This window comes from Simochromis diagramma, unplaced genomic scaffold, assembly GCF_900408965.1.
Source record: "Simochromis diagramma unplaced genomic scaffold, fSimDia1.1 OVJJ01000430.1, whole genome shotgun sequence".
In the NCBI taxonomy this organism is placed as follows: Eukaryota; Metazoa; Chordata; class Actinopteri; order Cichliformes; family Cichlidae; genus Simochromis; species Simochromis diagramma.
The window spans coordinates 1525485-1549547 of NW_024387258.1; the positions used below are offsets into that span (position 1 = coordinate 1525485).

Genomic DNA, 24063 nt, shown 5'->3' on the forward strand with positions numbered 1-24063 from the left:
CGTCCTTTTACTTATTACAGGAAATGACCTTGAGCTTTTTCATTTCACACAGACAAAACAAACTTCCTTCAAAGAAAAATCCCGTCTTGTAGAAACAAATGTAAAAAATGTAACTGAATTAAAAACTAGAAATACGTAAATGTTCTGCTCACTTGTCTGAGCCTGAGCCTGATACTTGGTGGTGTCTCGTCTGTTGTACGAGTTCATCAATGGTCGGGGTCAGGCTCTGAGCTGAGGAAGTCCTCAGGATTGAGTCAAGGTGTTTATCAGTAAGACGGCTCCGGTGTGATGTTTTTAGCTTCATCAAAGAGAACAACTGTTCACACAGGTATGTGCTGCCAAACATGGAGAGCGTCTGAGCAGCTTGGATGCGCAGCTGCGGCATTGTGTCGGGGATGAAACGTGCAAACTCGGCGGCACCCGCTCTCTCATATTTTCCCCTCAGTGTGTCATTGCACTGGAGCTCAATCAACTCCATCTGGAGGTTCGGTGGTGCGCTTTCCACATCAACTCCAAAAGGATTGGCAAGTAGTTCAGACCTGCTTCTTTGAGCTTCAAAGTCAGCAAATCGGCGTCGGAACTCAGCGGCAAGTATGTTGAGCGGTAGAGCGCTTCTCTTTCGTGGTCTGGCAGCTGGGGAAGTGGCTCAAGGTTTCTTTCTGTATCTGCGTCTCCCACAGACTCAGCTTGGTTTGAAACGCCGTCACCGTACTGCACATATCAGAGATGACACGCCCCCGTCCCTGCAGTTGCAGGTTCATCATGTTCAGATGGCTTGTGATGTCGCACAGAAACGCCATTTCACACATAAATGTTTCATCTCGCAGCTCTGTTGCGTCTTTCCTTTTGCTTTCCATGAACAGACAGATCTCCTCACGAAGCTCGAAACATCTTTGCAGCACCTTTCCCTGGCTTAGCCATCGCACATCTGTGTGATAGGGCAAGTCACCATACTCTGTATCTAACGCTCCCAGAAATGCCCTGAACTGGCGGTGATTTAAACTTCTGATGAAGTTAACTGCACGTGTTATGATGGTCATTACATGTCACATAACGACTCCTGGTGTATTATGCAGTGATAAGCTGTCAGCTCCTCTGTGACATTTTCCATCTGCAAATTCGTAGCCAGTGCACTGACACTGAGCCATTGACCGCTCAGGTTATGTCTAACACTGGTTCGGAGACCGCATCACATAATGAGCCACATATGATTGACTCCGAGCCAGAGCCCACTGAAAGCAAAAGGTCGAAAGTGTATACATTTGGAAGAGAGCGGCTTGACCAGTTTCACTGGCTAAGATACAGTAAAGCTGACAACATGATGCACTGTATTTACTGTCATGATGTGGAAAGACCCTGGCCGGCAATACTGCATTTGTGACTGGTGCTAATACTTTTCGAATTGAAACACTGAAAAAGCAGTGTATCCAGAAAACACATTATGCTGTGATAAATGCACTGCCCAAGTGTCCCCTCTCCCCACTGCCGTTCAGTGGTAGGCAGCAGTAAACAGGTCGTCAGAGGAGGCCGAGATGATGATTAGGTTTTTTTGTTAATATTTAAAACAAACAAAAAACCCTTTGGTTTTTCATTTTCATTTTATAGTTTGGGGACCTTGGCTATTTTTGACAAAAATAAAACTGTTATTGTAATGTATTCTGTCCCTCGGATGATTTCTGAGATATGTTATGAGTTAGTTATAGGACGGGTCATAGTCATTTGTGCTGTAAGTAATTGAATAGATCTGTCAACGAACGTGTTTATTCCTGGGATGCTCCTGGCAAAAGCTTGCCATCTAGTGGGTCAACAGCAGAAGATCCTAGAAGCTCATATTAAGGCAGTTTTTGCTCCTAGCACTCAGCAGGGAGGTCCGGTGTTTCGTGCTTCTGATGGTTCCTGCTTCTGTTTCACTTCAGATGGCATAATCTGGCGGAATGATTTATTGTACAGCTTATTAGTACCTTGTCCAGTGAAGTGATGACCTTCTTTTGTGTTTATGGAGTTTGTTACATTTACTGGTGTAAGTTAGCTGTTCATGCTTTGTTTTGCCTGTTAGCATGGAAAAAACACGCCATACGGCGTATGGGATTTGCTACACTACTTGCCATGCTTTTTTATTCTTATGTTGTGACATCGGATTGTTTTTTTTTTTACATATGGTAGCAGTATTGAATGTAGCATTTATGTATTTTTTATGTACACTACATGGACCTTACTCTTGGTCTCCTGAGTGGTCACTGAAGCCATTTATGTTTAGCTTGGTGCACAAGCCGAATAGAAGCATTCAGCTGAGGGAAGAAGAGTAAAAAGATTGTCCTCACATCAAGCGGATTGCCAAGATCCATAGACACTCCCCTCCAGCAACAGCAGACATGTCCAACCAAGGAGACACCTTGTGGTTTTCCCAACTGGAAGTTAGGGCAGAGTGCAGATCATGCCGGTCAGGTGGCTCAGCAGCGAGCCTAAGTGGCGCACAACCACGAGCCAATGGTGAAGCTGCTTGAGCCAGAGGAGAATGCGCTAAAAACCAAATAGACAAGGAGGCCGAAAAGGCCCGAATGGAGGCAGCAAAGCAGCACTTGCAGCAGGAAGGGTGCTAGAGGATGCGGCTCAGGACTAAGTGGAGTCTGTGAAGCCCGCCAGACTTTCCTGCCATTATAGCCATGGGCATCGGCCACACTCAAGCGTATGTAGATAACCACTTCTACAACGACACTAATACGGAAGACGGACAACGCAAGGCCAGACATATCAACAGCGGCTGCATATTCACATGAGTACCCCGCTAGCTCTCCGCTTGTGTGGCAGCCCAAATTTCCAGCTCCCCATTGGCCCAACCACGTTGAAGCGGCCACACTACAGCGACGAGGGGAGGTATCAGACCTCTCTGCCCTCCTCTCACGTCATGGCCTACTGATACCAGGACTGACAGTGTTTGATAATTAGCCTGAGACTCATATATCATGGAGATCTATGTTCCACAGTGCCACTGAAGATTTTTATATCTAAAATGCAGTGAAGAGCTTGATTTACTCACAAAGCGGCTTGGCGGTGAGTCTCTCCAGCCTTCTCTGAGAATTAGGGCTGTTCATAATAATCTAGAAGCGGGTCTTCAGCGTTTATGGCAAAGGCTACACAGGTATTATGGCTCATCTAAAGTAATTAAAGCTTCTCTGTTCAAATGCCTACAGAGCTTTCCCAGAGTTGCTCCGAGAGACAGCTCTTTCAGGAGCTTGCAGATCTCCTTTTAGAACTCGGGGCAATAAAAAATAGATGGATATCTGCCAGCCTCAGACTTTTCGACAGTCCAAGAGGAATAAACCCAAATGTGGAAAAGTTTCCTCATGCTTTGCAGTAGTCATGGATTAAACAAAGGTTCAAAGCTGCTGGAGTTTGGAGGTCCAAAGTGCTTGCTCACAGGGGGTCATTGTTGGGTTTTTCTCTGTATTTCTTATTGTAGGGTCTACCTTATAATATACAGCACCTCGAGGTGACTGTTGTTGTGATTTGGTGCTCTATAAATAAAATTGAATTGAATTGAATTGTCGTCAAGGAGCTTGGCTCCTCCTCCAATTTGACATGCCAGAATCCACTCTTCACGTTGCAGACAGTGAACACTTTAGTCTTCGACAGATCAGGCAAAATGTCCTCAATGGTAGGCAATGGAAAGTGGCTCCGTTTATTTGAGGGTTTTGGATCTTGCCCAGCTGTGGTACTTTACACTTTGTCAACCACTTGAAACTCCAACCAATAGTTTCTGATTTCTCGGGTTGCGTATCTTAACTTTGCACTTTTCCAACAGCTTTATCTTACTTTTGTTGGACATCCTCAACACTGTCTGTGTGTCCTTTAACTGTGTGTGCAGGCTTAGCATGTGAATTGCCATTACATTACAGTCCATCTAAAAATTTACAATCTCTTTGCCAATCAGCATGCCTGCAAAGAGTTTAGTGGCTCTCACTTTCTCTGTGTTTATTGTATTCTGTGTGTCTGCCTCTGTAACACAGAGAAGGTCCTCGTACTCATCACTCTCACATACTGTCACGCTGTTCTTCTCTTCTGCTCTGAATGGGCCTTGCATTTAACTGCAAAGTGGGGTTCTCTGCCACACTTTGAATTTTTTGTCTGTATGCCAGAAATTTTTCTTTCTTCTTTTCATGTGTTCTGCCCCAAAACTTTCAGTCCACTGTGTCGCCGATCTGTTTCTGGCACACAGCTCCCCACCCTGCATGTATGTCTTCCACTGCAGCTCCTGAAATGACTTTGCTGTGCTCCCGCAAAAGCTCTGCAGCTCTTCGGTGCTGTATGCACGCATCCAGCATCGTGTTTTTCTCACGTAGCATCCTCTCCCTCAAGCTCGGGTTGTTAAATCCACATAAAATCCTGTCACAATTCAGTGAGTCCCTTGATACTCCAGAATCGCAAGTTTTTGGTCAGCAGCTTCAACTCCGTCACATAACTGTCGATTGTCTCACTGCTGCCTTGGTTTCTCATGAAGAACCGATAACGCTCCCCAGTTTCATTAACTGTGGGATTGCAGTGATCATCAAACTCCTTAATAATGTCCTTAACTGTCCACTGATCTCTTGCCATGTCGATCATTAGCGTGTCTAGCAGCTCCCTGCCGCTCCTACCGACGAGGTAACTGAACAGGCTTACTTTTTTCTGTTCGCCATCTGGGTCCCCGGTCAGCTCCACATAGAACATAAACTCTTCCCTCAAGGTCTTCCATGTCCTCGACAGGTTACAGGAGTCCAATACCAGCATCGGCAGTGCTTTAAGGCCCTCCATTCTTTGCAGCAGTGCTAACTCGATTAGCCACTAGTTGCTCACTGTACCGACAGTCTTCTCCGAGAGGTTCACTCTCCCCGCTCAGCTTGCTCCGCTACGTGTGCCCTGCATGCACTGCTGCCACCATGTTATATTCTGGTCTCATTTATGACAGACTCCAGAATATCTGTTTCCTACCCAATGGGGTAGTAAGATTTATTAACAAGTCACGTGACTCCAATTGACTCTGCTGCAATACACAACAACATACAGCACAACGTTCTGGCCCACACACTCATTTCCTTGTGTCACACTCTAAAACGTCCGTGTAGCAACACAGCCTACTGTGGAACACAACTCAGCCTGTTTACAATAATTCACATTATTACAAAACTCACAGCCGCTAATGGTCTCAGTGATGTTGGTTTTCTCTTTGGGAAAGTCAGCCTGGCTCCAAAACCAGACATCACCATTCCCAGATTCCCACATAGCAAAATTGGTATGGCCCGGATCTGGTCCACACAATGTGCTTACACATGGCCCACATACCGTAAAAGAATGATAGCCCTTTGGCGCCATGGGCCATGTGTAAGTTGTGTGCAGCCATGGGCCAGTTGCAGACACACTGGTGGTCCTGTGCTGGCCCAGAACAGATTCAGCTCCGGCCCCAGATGTCAGCCTAATGTGTACCTTAATCAAGCCATGCAATAACAACATGTGCCAGAACATAATAGGGCAAAAGAAAGATGGACTTAGTGCTTTTCTATTCTCCCGGATTACTCAAAGTGCTCTATACAACATGCCACATTCACCCATTCATATACATTCACACTCTTGACATGCAGACTGAAGGAACTGAAGGATCAAACACTAACCTTCTGATCAGTAGGGAACCTGCTCTGTCTCCTGAGCTACAGCCACCCTGTAGGAAGCATGAGTAAACCCTCACTGGGTTTTGGATAAAGTGTACACTCACAAACCTGTCAAACCTGCATTTGAAAGGTTGGCTACCATAGCAATACAGTATAGCAACATGGCATTTAGGTCTTCTAACTAAAATAGGAAAATAGGGATATAAACAGGGCCATCATTGCCAGACCTGGTACACATCTGGCTGACATACACCCTGCCATGACACCAGTCAGTCAAAAGTGCCAGCTTGATGCCGGATCTGGACCAGACCTGTTTTCCATGAACCTGGGCCACATAAACCAAACCACAACTGAGCCATCTATAAACAGTGCCATCTACGCCAGGCCTGGCCCATATCTGGATGACATACCACTTACCATGCCACAGTAGTGGCCGAAATGGTCCAGCAGGAGCTTGACTCTGCAATAGATGAAGTGAACTTCTACACAGACTCTAAGGTAGTCCTTGGATACATTTTTGATGAAAAGAGACTTTTATGTGTATGTGCATAACCATAGACTCAGCAATGGCATTATGTGCCCACACAGCTAAACCCAGCTGTCCATGTCACACGAGCATTGCCCTCTTAACACCTGTGTCATTCTACATAGCTCAGTGGACCCGCCTTCCTTAGTGACTCAGGCTGAGGCCAACTACAGAAAGAACACTTCGACCTTGTTAGCCCTGAAAATGATACTGAGCTGCGTCCAGTTTCTGTAAAGAGGACTGTACCAAAATCCATCCTGAGATGTGGGCAAATACTAAGTCATGTTTTATTTGGGATCATACTGCTAACTTTATTTATCGAGCTTTCTCAAGTGCCTGGTTATACTTTACTTGCTTTTGTCTGGCTGTAACTGATAGTTGGTTCAGCAGTTAATAATACCTGTTTTGATGGTTGAAGTGTACATATTTAAATGAGGATACAGAATTACAAATGACAAGTAAAGCATTATATATGAGCTATTTTTAAAGTAAATAAACGAAAATAGCAGTTTATAGAATTTTATCATTGAATCAAGTTAAAAGAACAAATATGTCTTTATTCAGTGTTCCTGGTCATCTGTTCTTTTATACCTTGTTTTGAATGTCTACTATACTCTGGGGCTCTCCTCAGCTCTTCCCAGAAGTGTGGCACAGATGCCCCTCCGGTGGTCCTCCTTGGGCTCTCGCACTCTGGGGCCACTGGATGTCTGGGGCCTGGATCTCCTCCATGCCTGCTTCATGCCCTGGGGGACGGGGCTATGGCTCCCCACACCCTCTAGCAGATCGTTACATGTTCTACTGTTATTTACTGTTAGCAAGATTAATGTGACGATGCTGTGTTTATTATGTTGCTCTCTTTTCTTGCTTGTTTTCTCTTTTTTCTTTTTTCCTCCGGAAAAATCCAGGAGATTTTTCTTTTTAAGTGCCCTTTCTCACTGTCCCCTCTCCCCTCTGTTTTTCTTTTCCTTACTCTCTTTCTTTCTCTCTGTCCCATCCCACAGCTATGTCTGTCACATCTGTAACAACTGAAAATAAAATAAAATAAAATAACAACAACAGGTCGATCAAATGGACCGTGGCGATTCGTTTGGTAAAGTAAATCCGTTGGGTGTCTTTGTTGGTGTTCAGACAGACATTTAAAATTTTTTGAGCTATTGGGTTCTTAGACATTAACAATGGCACACACAAATGCAAGAGCAAATCATCTCTGAATAGTTTGTTAAACATAACAATGAGGTCTTGTCCGTCTGACCACTTTTGGGATGTAGTGGAATGCAAGATTGGTATCATGGTTGTGCAGAAAGCTAGCTCAACTCTTGACTCAATTAAGAATCACCAGAAATTGGGGAAGGAAACTATGTAACGTAATGATGGATTATTACACATGATCCAAAGAATGCATGCTGGCCACTACCTTTAGTGTGGCCTGATGAACACAATGGAGACAGGTGGGTGATTAAAAGATTAATGTCGAGCCTCTTGGAGTCTTAATTAATGTCAAGCCAGAGGTGGGGACTCAGAATGAGTCCCACCCACATGTGTTTTTGGGGGATGAAAAAATTATCATAAATAAATTGATGATTCATTTTGATAAATAAACCTTCCTTGTTTAAACATGTGTCATGGTGTGTTCTCCCTTTGCTTGTGATTGTTTGAAACTTCTAAAAATAATAGATAAAAACACATAACAACAGACTCTTATGATAGGTTGTATGCATGTGCTGTGTAATTGCTATGTAATTGATCAGTGGACAGGTACATTTATATAGAATATATTATAGCTTATATGTATAGTCTGTTTCTTATGTATGTTTTTGACTTGGGGTAAAATAAAAACATAAGACATAAGGTTATTCTATTTGGTTTTTATTTTCCAGATGTTGAATCCAGATTCGTCATTTTCACAAAAGTGTCTTATCTTATCTGATATGTCTCTGCAAATGCATACACATATCAATATCATCGTCAGACAACAGTGACATTATTTTAATTTTTAAATAACTCAAACAGGATTTAAGAGGAGCAGTGGTGACTGGACACTGGGAAAACTACAGTGCACTTTATAAATGAACCTGTTGCTTTAATGAGACTTTGGGCAATTTGCAGTTCAAATAAATAGATAGAATGATGCACATTAATTGGATTGGTACCCGTGTACCAATCTCCTCAGATGACTGAATATCAACCTCTCAAAATAAGAATATATTCAGGAAACTCGCCTAGGTTAACTAGTGATAGTCACAGACAGTTGATGGTTATTGTGAAAAGCAAATCATCTTTAAATAATCAATCCCAGGTGTTATGGGAAATGTTATGGGTAAATATGGCCACTGCTCCTTTTAAATCCTGTTTGGCATCTTTAACCCAGATCAGACAACAAACAAACTCCAGCAGCTTTGTGCTGAGGAAACGAGGTACATTTGCTTATTTTGTGCCGAATATTGAGATAAATAAAACATCAACACAAACTATCTGTGAACGTTCTCAGTTCAGAGATAGTTATGCACCTTCTGCAAAAGGAAACTGTAATTTAAACTTTCCACGGTTACAATGAGTGTGCAGTGTTGTCGCAGATGCTTCCTCCTCCTGCTAAGTCAAAAAACATATTAAATTAACAAAGACAGAACCAAGAAAAAAACAAAAACAAGAAAAGACAAAGACAGACTATGCTAAAACATTTGATGCTACAGCACTAGTCAAATATTACTGTGTTATATTTGTTTAAGGCGTATTTCTTTGTTATGGAATAAAATAAATTCTAAAATCATCATGAACAATAGGAGTGGAGATCTCTAGAATAACAATGAGGAAAAGGTTTTCCAGATAGTTAATTCTTGCGGTCTTGTGAGCATCGATGTAGTGACCTATATTTAATTGCTGTTTCTGCAGTTACCTCATAGATGGGAATATTACCAGGCAAACTTGAGAAAGTTTTAAATATTTTATTGGTCAAGAGTAATAAGAATGGCGAACTGTGTTTAGATTATGTCACAAAATGTCAATGTTGAAATCTACAGTGTTTATTTCCTGGTTAGTCCGTAGTGGCTCCTGAAAAGCAAGTCTACCACAGGGTCACCAATTTGACTGAGAGCTCAAAGCTCACCAGAACCGAGAAGAACACCTGACTCCGTCAGAGGTAGTAAAAGTACAGACATTCTCCACTTAAGCGGAAGAAGAGATATTTTTGTTAAAAACATACTCCAGTAAAAGTACTGATTTAGCATCTTTACGCAAAAGTGAAATAGTATAGTCCTTGAATGTAGCTTGCCATCACCAGTGTGTGAATGGGTGGATGACTGGATATGTAAAGCGCTTTGGGGTCCTTAGGGACTAGTAAAGCGCTATATAAATACAGGCCATTTACCATTTACCATTTGAAGTGTAACTACTCAAAGTACGTAATCGTTCTCCATCTCTGACAGAAGTTAGCTCTCATTCTTTCCTCTCCCTGGAAATACAGCAGCTGGACCTTTATCTAGCAACACACTGTGCAACAAATTACACAGGAACTAGAGGTGGGCAGATTGATCCACATATAGACAGTATCGATACCAACACTGGTATCAGTATCAGACTGATGCTAATGCAATTGGATTGATACTTTTTTTCTATCCTCTGTTTTCAGTATGAATCCCACTGAACTGTGTTAAATGCATTTTTAGTATATTTTTAAAAATATTTTTTAATGAAAAAATATAGCTCAAATTAGCACAAATGTAGCACAAACTACTCTATAGCACATTTAAACAACCGAAGCTGACCCAAAGTCTTTTAAAGACATGCAAATTTACATTAAAGGTGTCTAAAAAGCACAGTATCAATTTATAAGAAAAGCTGAAAGGTATTATTTTACTGTGTTAGCAAATTATTGTGAATAGTAAAAATCACAACACTGCCGCTTGGTGTTCTTTAAAATATCTTCAGAATTAGCAAATGTAAGCTGATTTAGCTCATCAATCATGACACACTGCTCTGACCTACACAAGCTCCCTTTATAGGTTAAAACAATCGGTATCACTAAATTAAGGAAAGTATTGGTATTGGCAATACTTTCCTTAATTTACTTTGTACCGGACTGATACCAAAATTTGTAGTATCACACAGCACTAGCAGGAACAGTTCGTGTGTTTGTTGATGTTTTTTGAGCTGACAGAAATGTTGTAGAAACGTTATGTCACTGCTCCAGAAATGACCAAATGACGTGTTTTCTCTTGCAAATACCAGCTGTACATTTTGGGCGTCTACTAAAATAAAAATAAAAGAATCCTAACATCAGATCTGTTTTTTTTAATTCAATAGGTAGCATGAGCTGTGTACACATGTGTAATGTATTTATTGTCTTTTAGTGTTTTAGTCATGTAGTAGGCTAACTATGAGTGTTTAACTGCATTTAGCTAATTAGACAGATCATATAAATCTCTGGATGTTTACAATGGCCATGAATACTAAAGGCAGGCAGTCTTTTCTGCAACCTTTTGCAACTGTTTCACGTTGATGATCTTTTTCTAGCCAGTCATTTGTGCTGAAAAATACAAATGTTAATTGAAAAAAATGCACAGTAAAATTACGAGGGGCAGTAAAAACACTGAACACAAAAGGCAAGTACGGACTTGCGTGATCAACTATTGTCGACACACTTGTGCCACACACTCCACCAGGCGTCATATATCCGTCACTGTTAGTAAAGCGCTTAAAAACAAACGAACAAACAGCTCTTATTATAATCTACCGGGTCACGCCCTCAGTTAGGACCACTCCTAAGCAAAGTGGAAGGATCAAAACCCGAAATGTGCATGCAACACCAGCCTCCCTCCGCGGGAGGCGCTATAAAAAATAAAGCAAACGTTGTCGCCACGTGATAGGAAAGACCTAAAGCTTTTGTTCCGGGCTGCCTGGTGTAGCGGTGTACGCTCTGGGACGTTTTGCTGTGAATTTCGAGACGTGATAAGGTTCCTTTTTGTTCGCTGAGATGGTGAAGTTGTCCGCGGAACTTATTGAGCAGGCTGCTCAATATACAAATCCCGTGAGAGACAGAGAGTTGGACTTACGAGGTGAGTTAAACTGTCCTTATTACAGCATACATAGAAAGGCCTGTGCTCATTAGCTTACGCACATTTTACGCGGGCCTTAACGTGAGCCTCATTCAAAAACGTAACCGGGTAGTGTTCAGTTTCATGCGAACTGCTGCAAAGATAATGCTGGCGTATGTCTAGACACAGCAAGGCTGATTTCACCATAATATGCTGCATATTAAAAGGGTACATTGAGTCATTCCATCTGAAATCTTAGAGCAAATAAAAACCCTTAACATCTTCTGCTCAGCCAACTCGGATTTGCCTGAAAATTGTATGTTTTAAAACGTTTGTAATAATTGCGATTACATTTTGTTTTCATATGTGAAGACTTTCTGTAAGTTTTGTTTCAGGGTATTTTAGGTGAATTGAAATCTGAGAATATGTTTGAACATAAATATCTCTGAAGATAAACTTTTTGTGTTTTCTCACCAGAAAAGCTAATTGTGGTCAGCTAGTATGGACTACAAATCCCATCATAACAGACAAAAACATTAATTATTAAAAACATTCCTGATTATATTTGAATAATATCTGTTAATTCAGGTTACATCATTACCAAGCTGCATTCTGATAGCAAGCCAATGTTTGCATTCATAGAAAGAGAAAACCCACAGTAAAATAACTGGATATGCAAAATGATTGTAGATGATTGTTGTCAGAGCTGACATAGTTATCTGCACACATTATGTGTGTGTTAGTGAGGAGACGTGATGACTTCCTGCTATTAATCGCATTATATGCATAATTCCACAATGAGTTAAAAAGTTGTGTATTGTATTTTAGTAGTATCAGGATGTTTTTTTTTTTTTTAATACAAGGTTTTCTTGTTTTATTATTATTATTTTTTTTTTACATATGCTTTTTAACAGCAGTATTCCTGCTGCGCAGTAGCAGTTGAAGTACTTTAATTTCAATTTAACCATGAATCTGATCTATTAAAATCAAATAGTTATTTGCCAATTACAGGGCATTGATGTTTTGTCTAGTTTGTTTTAGAAACACAAGTTACCCTCAGTTCAATGCAACAATTATAACATTACAAACAAAACATGTTAGTTCAAGAGATGTTCCTGTATTATTAAAATACGACAAATTAACATCCAAAAAACGAATAAATTGCGACTGAAAGGTGTGGTGCCTTGTCTTGTGCATTGTGAGTAATGCACATTATTCTACAATTCATGGCAACCATTTTAATAAAAGTTAAAATCTAAAATAAAATAATTCATCCATCTGCTTATCTGAAATCAGGTCGCGGGGCCTAAGCAGTGAAGCCCAGACCTCTCTGTTGCAAATTGCTCTCTCTAGCTTATCCAGGGAAAACACTGAGGCGTTTCCAGGCCAGCCAAGAAAGCCACCATGTCCTGGATCTACCCTGGGGCCTCCTCCCAGTAGGACTTGCCCAGCCAGAACACCTTACCCAGGAGGCAACAGGCTCAATGGCTCCTTTTGATGTGCAGATGTAGCAGCTCTACTTTGAGCCCCTCCCAAATGACCGAACTCCTCATACTATGCTGAGAGAGAGCTGATGCACCCTTTGGAGAAGGTTATTGGCTAATTACAGGCCAATAATGTGCCTTTAGCATGGAAACTCCTGTCATGCATCATAGCAGGCAAGATGAGCAGGCTCAAAACATGAGTAAGGCCCTGAAGGGAACTGACAGAAACACCACAGGGGAAAAAGATCAGCTACTGGTAGAGCATCGAGCCTTATGCCAGGAGTGAGAGTGACATCAGGTCACTGATCTACAACAATGATCTCAGAATGTCATTTGGAGCAGAGATGTGTAGTCAGATAGCATCTTCCCTCTCTTTGGTACTATCTGTATTTTAATTATTTTCTTTTTTTGTTTCCACCCAGGTTATAAAATCCCAGTGCTTGAAAATCTTGGAGCTACTCTGGATCAGTTTGACACTATAGATTTCTCTGATAATGAAGTCAGAAAACTGGACGGCTTCCCTTTGCTCAAAAGACTGAAAACCTTGCTAATGAACAACAACAGGATTTGGTAAGTTAGAGGTGTGTGTGTGTGATTGTTTTGCGACCACTGTTGTCTTCACCCTCTTTTCTCAAGCTTCTTGTGTTCCTTCTTATTGATGTTGGTGTGATTACACTCTGAGGAGTCGGCTATGAAGCACGTAGATGATACCCTGGTTGTATTATAAGGTGCTCAAAGGAGGAGATATTGACATAAAGACAAGAAAACTCCTTACCATCTCAAATCCAACACTCTGCAAAAATATGCTAGCCGAAAGATGGCTGAAGCCTGAGTGTCAGAACCACTATCCAGGGCGAATCAACAAAGCTCCTTGTGTAACCCGAGGAAGGACAGGCTCCTGCATGTCATGTACCATTGCTACTGGGAAATCCTACTAGTGGCTAGACAAAGGTGGGGTGAAACACAGCATGAAGGCACTAATCATGGGAGTACAGGAACATGCTCTAAGCATAAGACTGACTGAGGCATTCACCACGTCAGGAAAGACCTCAGGTGCAGGCTGTGTAGAGATTCCCCTGACGTAATCCAAGGGCATAAGTGGAACACCATAACCAAATACGCAAATACGCTGCAGCGAGGCTTTTGACAAGTACTCACATGTGACACCGTTGTTATCTCAGTTACACTGGCTTCCTGTTAAATTTAGGGTCAATTTTAAGATCCTGGTCTTGACCTACAGAGCTGTGCACGGACTGGCACCAGCCTACATCTTTGATCTGCTACAGCCCGATGTCCCCAGCAGGTCTTTGAGGTCGTCTGATCAGGGCTTACTTGCTATAAAAAATACTAAGAGCAGGACTCAGGGTGACAGAGCTTTGGCCACTGTGGCCCCGAGACTGTGGAACTCTCTCCCCCAAACATTAAGAACTGTGGACTCAGTCGCTGTTTTTACAAAACAACTCAAAACTCACCTTTTTAAAACTGCTTTTGGTTAATTTTTTACCTGTTTTAGTTTCTCTTTTTAAATCTTTTTATGACTTGTAATCTTATGTGCAGCACTTTGTGATTCTGTCTTGAAAGGTGCTATATAAATAAAAAGTATTTATTTATTTTTATTTATACCTGGGATAGCACTCGGCCATGGCGACTAACCTATTGGAGTGTGAATCTTGTGCATGGATAGGAAAAAAAGTAGTCAAAAGTATTGCAGCGGCTGCAAACAGTCAGCCAAACAATCACCTGCAAATTATGCCGGGCGACAGTCATAGCAAAGAGACGAAGCACTTTTTGAATATGGGTAAAGGCGAAAAGTGCGCTTCCTCCACTTCCGTACCATTGACTCATTAATGCCGAATTCTCTGGCAGCTGCTCTGTTCCCATGTTGTTCCAGTATATTAATGATTATCTCAGTTGTTCTCCTGACTGAAGTTTGGTCCGTTTACAGCATCCTGCCATGCGACTGCATTTGTTCCTAACTAGGACTGGGCGATATGACCCAAAATTCATATCTCGATATTCTTATTATTATAAATTATCAGCATTTTTTATAATAATGCTCCATAAATAAAATGTTGTTTTTGTGCATAACAAAAAGCTCACAATTGTGCAGTCAAAATGTAAACTAACAGACGCTGAGCACAATGACAAAGACAGATTTCACAGCTGCTCTGTTCCCAACTTCTACTGCGTGACTGACAGCCTGGAGTTTGAAATCCTCTTTGTAACCATGACTCTGAACAGGTGCCATTTGTGGTCCTTATACACACACAGTACGGTAATATTACGTTGAAGCAGAGTACGTATCACTCCGAGGCTCCTCGGTAGCCGTAATGCTCCAACAATCCATCAAGCGGTGCGGCTTTGTAGCTCAGCAAAGTCATATTAAAACATTTTTGACAGTTTTTTTTTTTTTTTTTTTTTTTTAGCGCGGTGTACCACATAAAATTGGTTCGAGGTCAGTGAGCACAACCAGAATTCATACATAAGGCACAGTGTCGATTTTTGAGAAAATTAAAGGATTCTAAGTGTGCCTTATAGTGTGTAAAATACGTTATACAGAAGAAAAGAATATATCGCGATATATCGTTACCGCACATGCTTTAAATTATGCCGTGATATGGATTTTAGGCAATATCACCCAGCCCTAAGCTGAAGACAGATGAGGAACACAAGGAGGAAACGTCATGGACAACCTGGCCCCTGCATAGGATGTACCACTGACAGAGGAAGTGGCTACCAGTGGCCACAAAAAAGGCTGGCTTGAAGGACCGCACAGAGGCTCTGATCATCATAGCACATGAACAGTCCCAAAGCACCAGATCCACAGAGGCAGGAGAGAACCACAGCAGAGATAGGAACCAAGTTGTAGAGTAGGCAAAGGTGCCCCAGAGGCTGTCCAGCAGATAGTAGCCAGATGCAAAATGCAAGCTGGGGCAGCATATACTGACAGGCACAAGCAAGTGGCTGGGATGGTATACTGGAACATCTGAGTCTCCAGGGAAACTCAACCAAAGGTGTTTGGTTGCCTGGCCAGCAGCTGCCTGGCAACATCAGGAAGAAGGAACACAAGATAATCGAGAAGTACCAAGGGCTGAAGATATATACAGACATGTGAATATATGTGCCTGTGTGAATATACCAAATCCAAAGTTTAAAAATAGTGTATAAATGCAGTGTGCCATTCTCTCAACTCTGTTCTATCTGCTGAAGCTGTAAGAAGTGTAGAAAGTCTTTGGTATTTAACTTTCATACACAAAAGCTGCCTTTGCTAACATTGGTGTGCTGGTAACCTTATGACATGTTCCTTCCAGTCGGATAGGTGAGAACTTGGAGCAATCTCTGCCCAGTCTCACAGAGCTGATCCTCACAAGCAACAACATTCAGGAGCTGGTGAGTGTATCTCAGTAACAGGAACAATGGGAACGGGGGTTCTTTGCTTTCTTTACTGCCCTCTCAGAATTCCTGTCTTTGACTAATAAGAGAATCATTTAGATGAATTGCACACAAATAAACGGATTTAACTATATAAATTTCTGCCATCGTCAAAACTGAGTAAGATGAGCTAAATAATTGAATGTTTATTTGAATTGCATTTTTATTTTAATGTATTATTTTAGTATATTTAGCTGCACAAATTAACTTTACAGATGGAAATGTCCCGTTAATCTCTTTGGAAGCTTAGCCTCTCATTTTAACATTGTTCTTCTCCTGCAGGGTGATCTGGACCCACTGGCCTCAGTGAAGACATTGACCCTTCTCAGGTCTGAATAAACAAACGCATTCTGATTATTGAACGGTGTTCTTCACCACAAGTCTTTCATGTGTTTTAACAATTCCTGAAATTCCAGCTTGTTGAGAAATCCAGTGACAAACAAGAAGCATTACAGGCTCTATGTCATCAACAAAATCCCACAGATCAGAGTACTAGACTTTCAGAAGGTAAAGCTCAAGGTAAGTCATGACAAGTTAAAAATCTCATTTAAGCATAATTATTGTGCAATAGTGTCCTCAATGGAACTGTACAGTGTTTGCAGCCACGACTAACACCATGCCTGCAGTTTATATAAGAAAGAAATTAGAATAACGTTGTGGACTTTACAATGGGTTTCTGCAGGTACCTCCTTTACTCCCTGCTCTGGGGTTCTGACCTGAGCTGATGCGAAAATGTGATATGAACAGTGTTGAGCAAGTTACTTTGTTACTTCTTCAAAAAAGTAACTGAGTTACAAGATTCTAAAAGTAATTAATTACTTGAAAAGTAACTATTGCGTTACTTTAAAAAAAAAAAAAGTTTAACCCTCTGGGGTCCAGGGTATAATTGACCATTTTTCAATACTTCTGATGTTTCCTCCACATTTCACCTTTAAAAACTGTTTACTTTGTCTTGTTTGGTCTCATTCTTTTCAGCACAACCTCACACGTCTGAATTTACAGTCATGTTTTCATTTTCATATACTGTATTAACACAATTGATCTAAAATCAGACAGAAAACATAAAATCATAGTAGAAAAAGTTATGTTTTACTGTAACAACCACAAACATGTTTAATGAATCATATTTCATAACTTTAAATGCAAATATAAATTGTCAATTTTAAAATCATACGCATAAGTTATTTGCAGCCATTTACCTTTTACCCTCTTTTTTTTAAAAATAACCATTTCAAACTATTTACATAACAATCAGCTGTTCTGCATTCAATACGATGCCACAAATTATTTGTGCCACTCAAAAAATTTCTGTCCACTATAAAGGAGAAGATCACAGCCTGATACCTGCAGACAGCAGTCACCTCATTGTTCTGACACAAAACTATCCACAACACTACACACTAACTACACACTCCAAACGCGTGCGCGAGCTCTCGCCTTCTCTCGCTATCACTCCTGAAACGTCCCCCTCTTCCTAAACAACCAAATGTCATGTTGCCATATCATTTTTAATTGGTAGACGTGGTGCATTTCCCCACCAACATGAAAGGGCTGTTTTTTGTTTGTTCGTTTGTGGGGTTTTTTCTTTTTTTGTTCATAAGCAGAGAGCGCTCGCTGCGCTGTCCTTAGACAGTAAAAGGGACGAAAGTATTCAGAAAAAAAACATGTATTGTTTATCATGACTCTGGCTTTGCGTGGCCTATCAACACAATTTAAAGACGGGTATATATCACCTTGTTGCTTTTTCATGTTGAAGTGGTCATGTGATTGGCTTACCATGGCTACTTTATTCTTCCTCAGTCAAACAGCAGCACTCATGCGATTGTTTTGCCCCCTGAGCTCCAGGTGTTGTGCCAAAAAGTTATCGTTGGGCAGAAAGTGATTGTCGTCCGCGGGAGCGCGCAGCTGCCTAAAGCTGTAGCGCCCAGATTACTTACAGCTACTTCCGTGCAACTGATATAAGATGCAGTAAGCTGAAGAGGGCTTCAACCGTCTGTTTGTTGAAGAATAGTAACGCGACCGCACCACATTTTCTTGTTAACGGTAACGGCGTTGTAACAATAGAAATAGTAATTAGTTTAGTCGTTACTGAAAAAAGTAACGCCGTTACTTGTAACACCGTTATTCTCATCACTACATATGAACAGATTGCATGCTACCGATTGTCCAGTCAATGGCATCTCTCCATGAGTCATGAAAGTGATTCCTTCACAAAAATCACAACACAATTCTTTGCTAAAGTGACCCCACCCACATGAAGTGTTACTAAGTTGTAATTGAAAATGGCCGAAACTGACTCGAGTTGGGGCAAGATGAGCCGAGTTGGTACTGGTGGAAAGGAGGCTTAGGAGGGAGGGGTTCTTGTAGCTGATTTTCACAACAAGGATGACATGACGAATTGGTCGTTCTCAGGAGCTTGGTGAATTCCAGAGTGTAGACTGATGATAGGATGGCTCCTGTGCAAAAAGTTTGATTGTGAAATTTCCTCCATACTAAATGTTTCAGAGTCAGCTGTTAGTGGTATAATAACGTGGAAGTGATTGGGAAGAACAGCAGCTCGGCCACAAATAAAAACAATCCAAAAGACAAATCGGGCACGGAGGTAGGCAACTCTCTGTAAAGTCAGTGGCTACAAATTTTATGTATCTCAACAACAGTGCAGTCGAGGGCTTCACAGAATGGGTTTGCATGGCTAAGCAGCTGCATCCAAGCCTTACTTTACCAAAGTGTCTCTTCACCACGCCACCACTGGACTCTAGAGCAGTAAAGACATGTTCTTAGACAAATCATGCTTCTCTGTCTGGGTTTGGCGGTTGCAACGAGAATGTTCAAACTTACTGCACTGCGTAAAGTTTGAACATTATGGTGTGGGGTTGTTTTTCCTGAGGTGGGCACAGCCCATTAGTCCAGGGAAACGAAATCGTAACCCTTCAGTATACCAAGACATTTTGGACAACTTGATGCTCCCAACTTTGTGGAAACAGTGTGGACATGGCATCTTCCTGTTCTAATATTACTGTACAATATAAAGACATGCTTGAGCGAGTTTGGTGCATAACGTTACTGTTCTATATTCAAATATAGTAAGGGAATGTGGCATCTCCAGATAATTACAAAGCAGCCTCTGTGTATTTTTAAGAGTCATAAGTTTGAGAGTGTTCAGTTTGTGTGAGCTTCAGTTACATACTATTTTATATATTCTTCCAAGCACAATATAAATTTTCTGTTAAATATGTACAAAAATCACCAACTCTCTTTTTAAAATGTACTTTAAAGTATTTGATATATATAAAGCTAAAATTTCACAACAATCATTCTGTGTCCAAACTTTTGAGCATAAGATTTTTAGGCGAATCAGAACATTTGTGATGGATGACCTGGCAGTGACGGTTCAGTCTCTCCCGTTGAGTGTTTTTTTTTTTTTTTTTTTTTTTTTTTTTTTTTTTTTCTTTTAAATTTCAGAATAACTAAGTCCACACTTTATCATGTAACTTTTTCATAATCTTTTCAAATCTTCTACCATAATTGTAAATTATTAGAGGTATTTTAAAACCTTTTTATTCACAAAAGTAGTAATAGTTTGTAAATATGTTGGGTAAATAAGGTTTTGACTTTCATTGTGTGATATTGCTGCAGGAACGCCAGGAAGCGGAGAAAATGTTCAAAGGCAAACTGGGTGCTCAACTTGCAAAGGATATTGGCAGGCGAACAAAAACGTAAGATGAAGTACCTTGGCAGCACTTCCTCGCCATCACTGGATCCTAGCTGAAAAAACAGATTTTGTACTACATAGAAATAAGGAATGCACACTATTGCTGTGTGTTAAAGAGTGAACATCTTTCTTCTATATTGAAACATCCCTACAAGTGGAAAAGGTCTCAATGTAGTGTGTCCCTTTCAGATTTACTCCTGGAGTGGCAGTACAGCTGGAGAAGAGGATGGGGCCCTCTCAAGCTGATGTGGAAGCCATCAAGGTTCAGTTTTTACAGTCGCCTCAATTGTAAAGAAGCAGGATTTTACCACTGTGTTCACATGAGAATCAAACGTTAGAGAAGGGTCCACTTTTACTCCTAAAGTAGTGATCATCAATTCCTCATATGGGGCCAGAGAAGAAAGGATGCTGTCCTGTTCTCATTAATAATTAATAATAATACAATAGTGCATATACAGAGTGGAATGGTGCAATACAGAAGTACTGGAAGTTAGAGGAGAGTGTTATGTAGTCCAAGACGTGTATGGAGGAGGGCAGCATGGTGTTGAGGAGCACTCAAGCGCTCCGCACAATCCTCTGCTCTGTGTTCAGACGTGTGGCAGTTTCCATACCAGACTGATGCAGCTGGTTAGGACGCTACAGGTGCCTCTGTAGGTGTTAAGGGGGAGGCGCACCTCATCAGTCATCTCAGGAAGTCAAGCCGCTGCTGGGCTCTTTTTGTCACCGATTTGTTGTTGCAGCCTGACTAGTAATGTAAATGCTGCATTATTTGCACTGTAACAATTCACTAATAGAAGGGAAATGAAAACATAGCAATGTTTTGTTTTTGTTAAGGTTTCTAAGCTGAACCTTAAAATGTGCATGGAGCGATGGACACAGTATGTCAATGAGATCTTAGAGGTTATGCAGGCATGCATGAGTCTTTTTTTTTTTTGGGAGGTGGGGGGGTGTATTTATATAATAGAGATTTTCATTTTCAGCTGCCTAGCTTCATGTTTCTCTGAGCCACTATCACTCGAGTGCAGTGCTCTTAAAGTGGAGATGAGCCACATCACAGCTTGAGAGTGATGGCTGGATTCATTTGAGCATCGTTCTACTGAAGGTATCTGTTAAGAGGGAATTCGTCCTCCCAACTGTCATGATGTCAGTGCTCAGAAAGGACATTTAGATCTTTATAAGAGTCCCTTGAGATAACTGTCGGTGAACTGGCATAAGGAAAATTAAATGTAACTTCATTTTTTTTTCCCTCTGGTATGTTAAGTATAATGGAAACCTAGAGCCCACTTAATGAGTTAATTGCATGTGTTAACCAGCATTTTTGCCGGGAATGTTGCACTTGATTTCTGGAGGGCTTTCGAGCTGCTATAATGCTTACTGCTTAATGTTTGGTGGCTCAGACAGAAGAGCAGAACTGCTTCTCTGCAGACAGGAGACATGCTGGAAAGTTTATTCCTCACTTCCAGCAAAAAGGGAGAAGACCGTGTCTGTATACCAGCAAGAAATCACATTTACCTGCTGTCCAGTGTGTACGCCGCTTCTTGTCCCCTCCCCCCCCCATAGTGAAAAGTGAAAGAGGATGGGTTATGCATCTGACTGTTGCATGCATATCAATGCATTCATAAACTCACTCTGAAGTGGGTAAATTGTTTCAGTGTTCAATCCAAATCAAATCCAGTGTGGCTTTAGTGTGTTCTTCCTTTCCCTAACTGAATGTGGCAGTGATGGAAGTATTTTAAACTTTTTTTTTTTTAATAAGAAAACTGCAAATTAAAAATAATCAAAACAAATGATGTACTAAAATAAATTTGGTGAAGAGCATTCAGGGCTAGTGATAACAGAATGTGTTCAGAGTATAGTAGCTAAGTGTTGCATCTTTGCTTGTATTTCAGAATGCCATTGCTAATGCTTCATCATTGGCAGAGGTAGAGAGATTAAAAGGGATGCTCCAGGCCGGTCAGATTCCTGGTCGTGATCTCAAACAAGGTCAGTACGAACTAAAATATATTTAAGAATTCAATTCTTGAGAAAATGGTGGGGAAATGTGCACTGGGGCAGTGGTATTGGAAGCCACTCACACAGGCGCTGTATAATGGAAAAACACCAGACCCCAAAATTAATTCTGCTAAGTAGCATTATGTCTAAATATAATGCTACTATACTATAGCCAGTATAGCCATCTTTTGTGTTTTATAGATTTGTTAACACACTTTTTAATAGTTTGTTTTAAAGAAACAAAAACAAAAGACAAATGTTGTTTAAAATGTTTATTAACAAAAGATTCATGAAGTTTGATTGGTATAACGTCATGGTATTTGGTGAGTTATATGTATGAATGGATATATTCATGTATAAAATTAGGTTCAGTTGTGGTGGAAGAGGAGGAGGAAGAAGAGGAAGAGGTTGGCCCTGCACAAACGGAGGCGCACATGGGTGGCACTTCTGAAGAGGAAATCATGAACATGGATCAAGGAGAGGATGATAAAAATATGGAGACAGGGTCACATGTTAATGGATCCTGAGTTTGCTGAAAACATTTTTTTCCTTAGAGTTCTTGTGTTGGATATGTTTACCATGGCTGTGTGTGTGTGTTTTTTTTTTTTTTTTTTTTGTTTTTTTTAAACTGTATAAAATGACTTTCATTAAAGTGATTTCTTCTACTGATTTGAATTGGAATATTTTTTGTTTGTCTGTTTTATCATAAAAGAAATCCCCATGTTTACAGACCTTTAAGGTCTTTTATGTGTTGTATATATCCAATACCAATGTTTACACTGTACCACACACAAAAGGGGACAAAGATTCAGTACCACTGTTGATTCATACAGTGCGTCCGGAAAGTATTCACAGCACTCCACTTGTTCCACATTTCATTGTGTAACAGTCTTATTCCAAAATTGGTTATTCAATTTTCATCTCAAAATTTAAACACACAAAGTGACAGTGCAGAGAATAAAGGTATGCTTCAAATTCATGCATATTTGTTAAAAAGAAAGTACTCCCACTCTTTGCTCAGTACTATGAAGTACCTTTGGCAGCAATTACAGCCTCAATCTTTTTTTTTTTTTTATTATTATTTAAGTATTGTGCTACAAGCTTGCCTCACCTATATTTTTATTTTTTTATTTTTTATTTTTTTGACAGTTTATTCCAATCTTTGCAGAACCTCTCATCCCATTCAGCTTGATGGAGTTTGTGTCTGCACAGCTATTTTCAAATCTGTCCCGAGTTGTTAAATCAGGTTCAAATCTGGGCTGCGGCGGACACCGCAGTGGCCCCAAAGCCACTCCCTTGTCTTGGCTTGACTTGTGCTTCAGGTCCTCGTGGAAGAAACCTCTTTTGTCCCAGTCTGGGGTCCAGAGCATTTTGGAAAGGGTCATTACTTACTTTTAAGGATGCGGGGAATTCCCATTGTCTGCTCATCAATACAAAAACCTAAGCCTAGACGTGAGTCACTTTCCAAAATTCAGCAACAGTTTGACATTTTCTTTCTCTGTCCCTGGATAGCACCATAGCACAGCACCAACGGACGTCGCAAGCGATGTCTTTCTCATGCTAGCAGCATCTGTCTGTCCCAGATAGCAAGATGACATCAATGTTGATTTTTCATCTGAATGATCTCGGTCAATGCTAAATAAATGTTGAATCAATGTTAAAATACCCATGACAGAGTAATAGTGATGACAATGGAATAACACTGATTCAAAGTTCTCCTGTTATAATTGATTGATCTATTTGTAGTTGACCTGAAATTAAAGCTATGATCAATTTGGACTGTTTCATGGCACACCCCTCTCAAAGTGGTACATCCCATATGTCCACTATTGAAAAGCCCCTGAGTTGACCAGGAAATTATATTGAAATGTCATTGATTTACAGTTGATAGAGAAATTAAAGATATTATCACTTGTCTTCCAAAAAGTTGATTCTGTTCAGCCTGCGTAACATTTTAGTGGGAGAAACGTTTCATCACTCGTCCCAGTGACTGAGGTTGTTTTCACCAAACTTAAAAATAATAAATCTGCATATTCACTGAAACTAGTGAGGTCAGTTTCTTGTTCCAGTTATATGCCTCTGTCAGTGCGCCCCAGGGCAGCTGTGGCTACAATGTAGCTTACCATTGCCAGTGTGTGAGTGTGTGTGTGAATGGGTGAATGACTGAATGTAGTGTAAGGCGCTTTGGGGTCCTTAGGGACTAAGTAAAGCGCTATACAAATACAGGACATTTACCATATGCAAA

At 40.7% G+C, this 24063-nt stretch overlaps 1 protein-coding gene across 1 annotated transcript; it reads left to right on the top strand.

Annotated features, from left to right (window-relative positions):
* Positions 1-11019: 11019 nt before the first annotated feature.
* On the top strand, positions 11020-22488 carry snrpa1 (small nuclear ribonucleoprotein polypeptide A'). Its single transcript, XM_040002205.1, has 9 exons — positions 11020-11219; positions 13105-13252; positions 15994-16072; positions 16397-16443; positions 16531-16633; positions 19751-19830; positions 20016-20088; positions 21716-21809; positions 22185-22488. Exons 1-9 carry the CDS (start codon positions 11138-11140, stop codon positions 22343-22345), a joined length of 867 nt encoding a protein of 288 aa, XP_039858139.1. The 5' UTR covers positions 11020-11137; the 3' UTR covers positions 22346-22488.
* The last annotated feature ends 1575 nt before the right edge of the window (positions 22489-24063 follow it).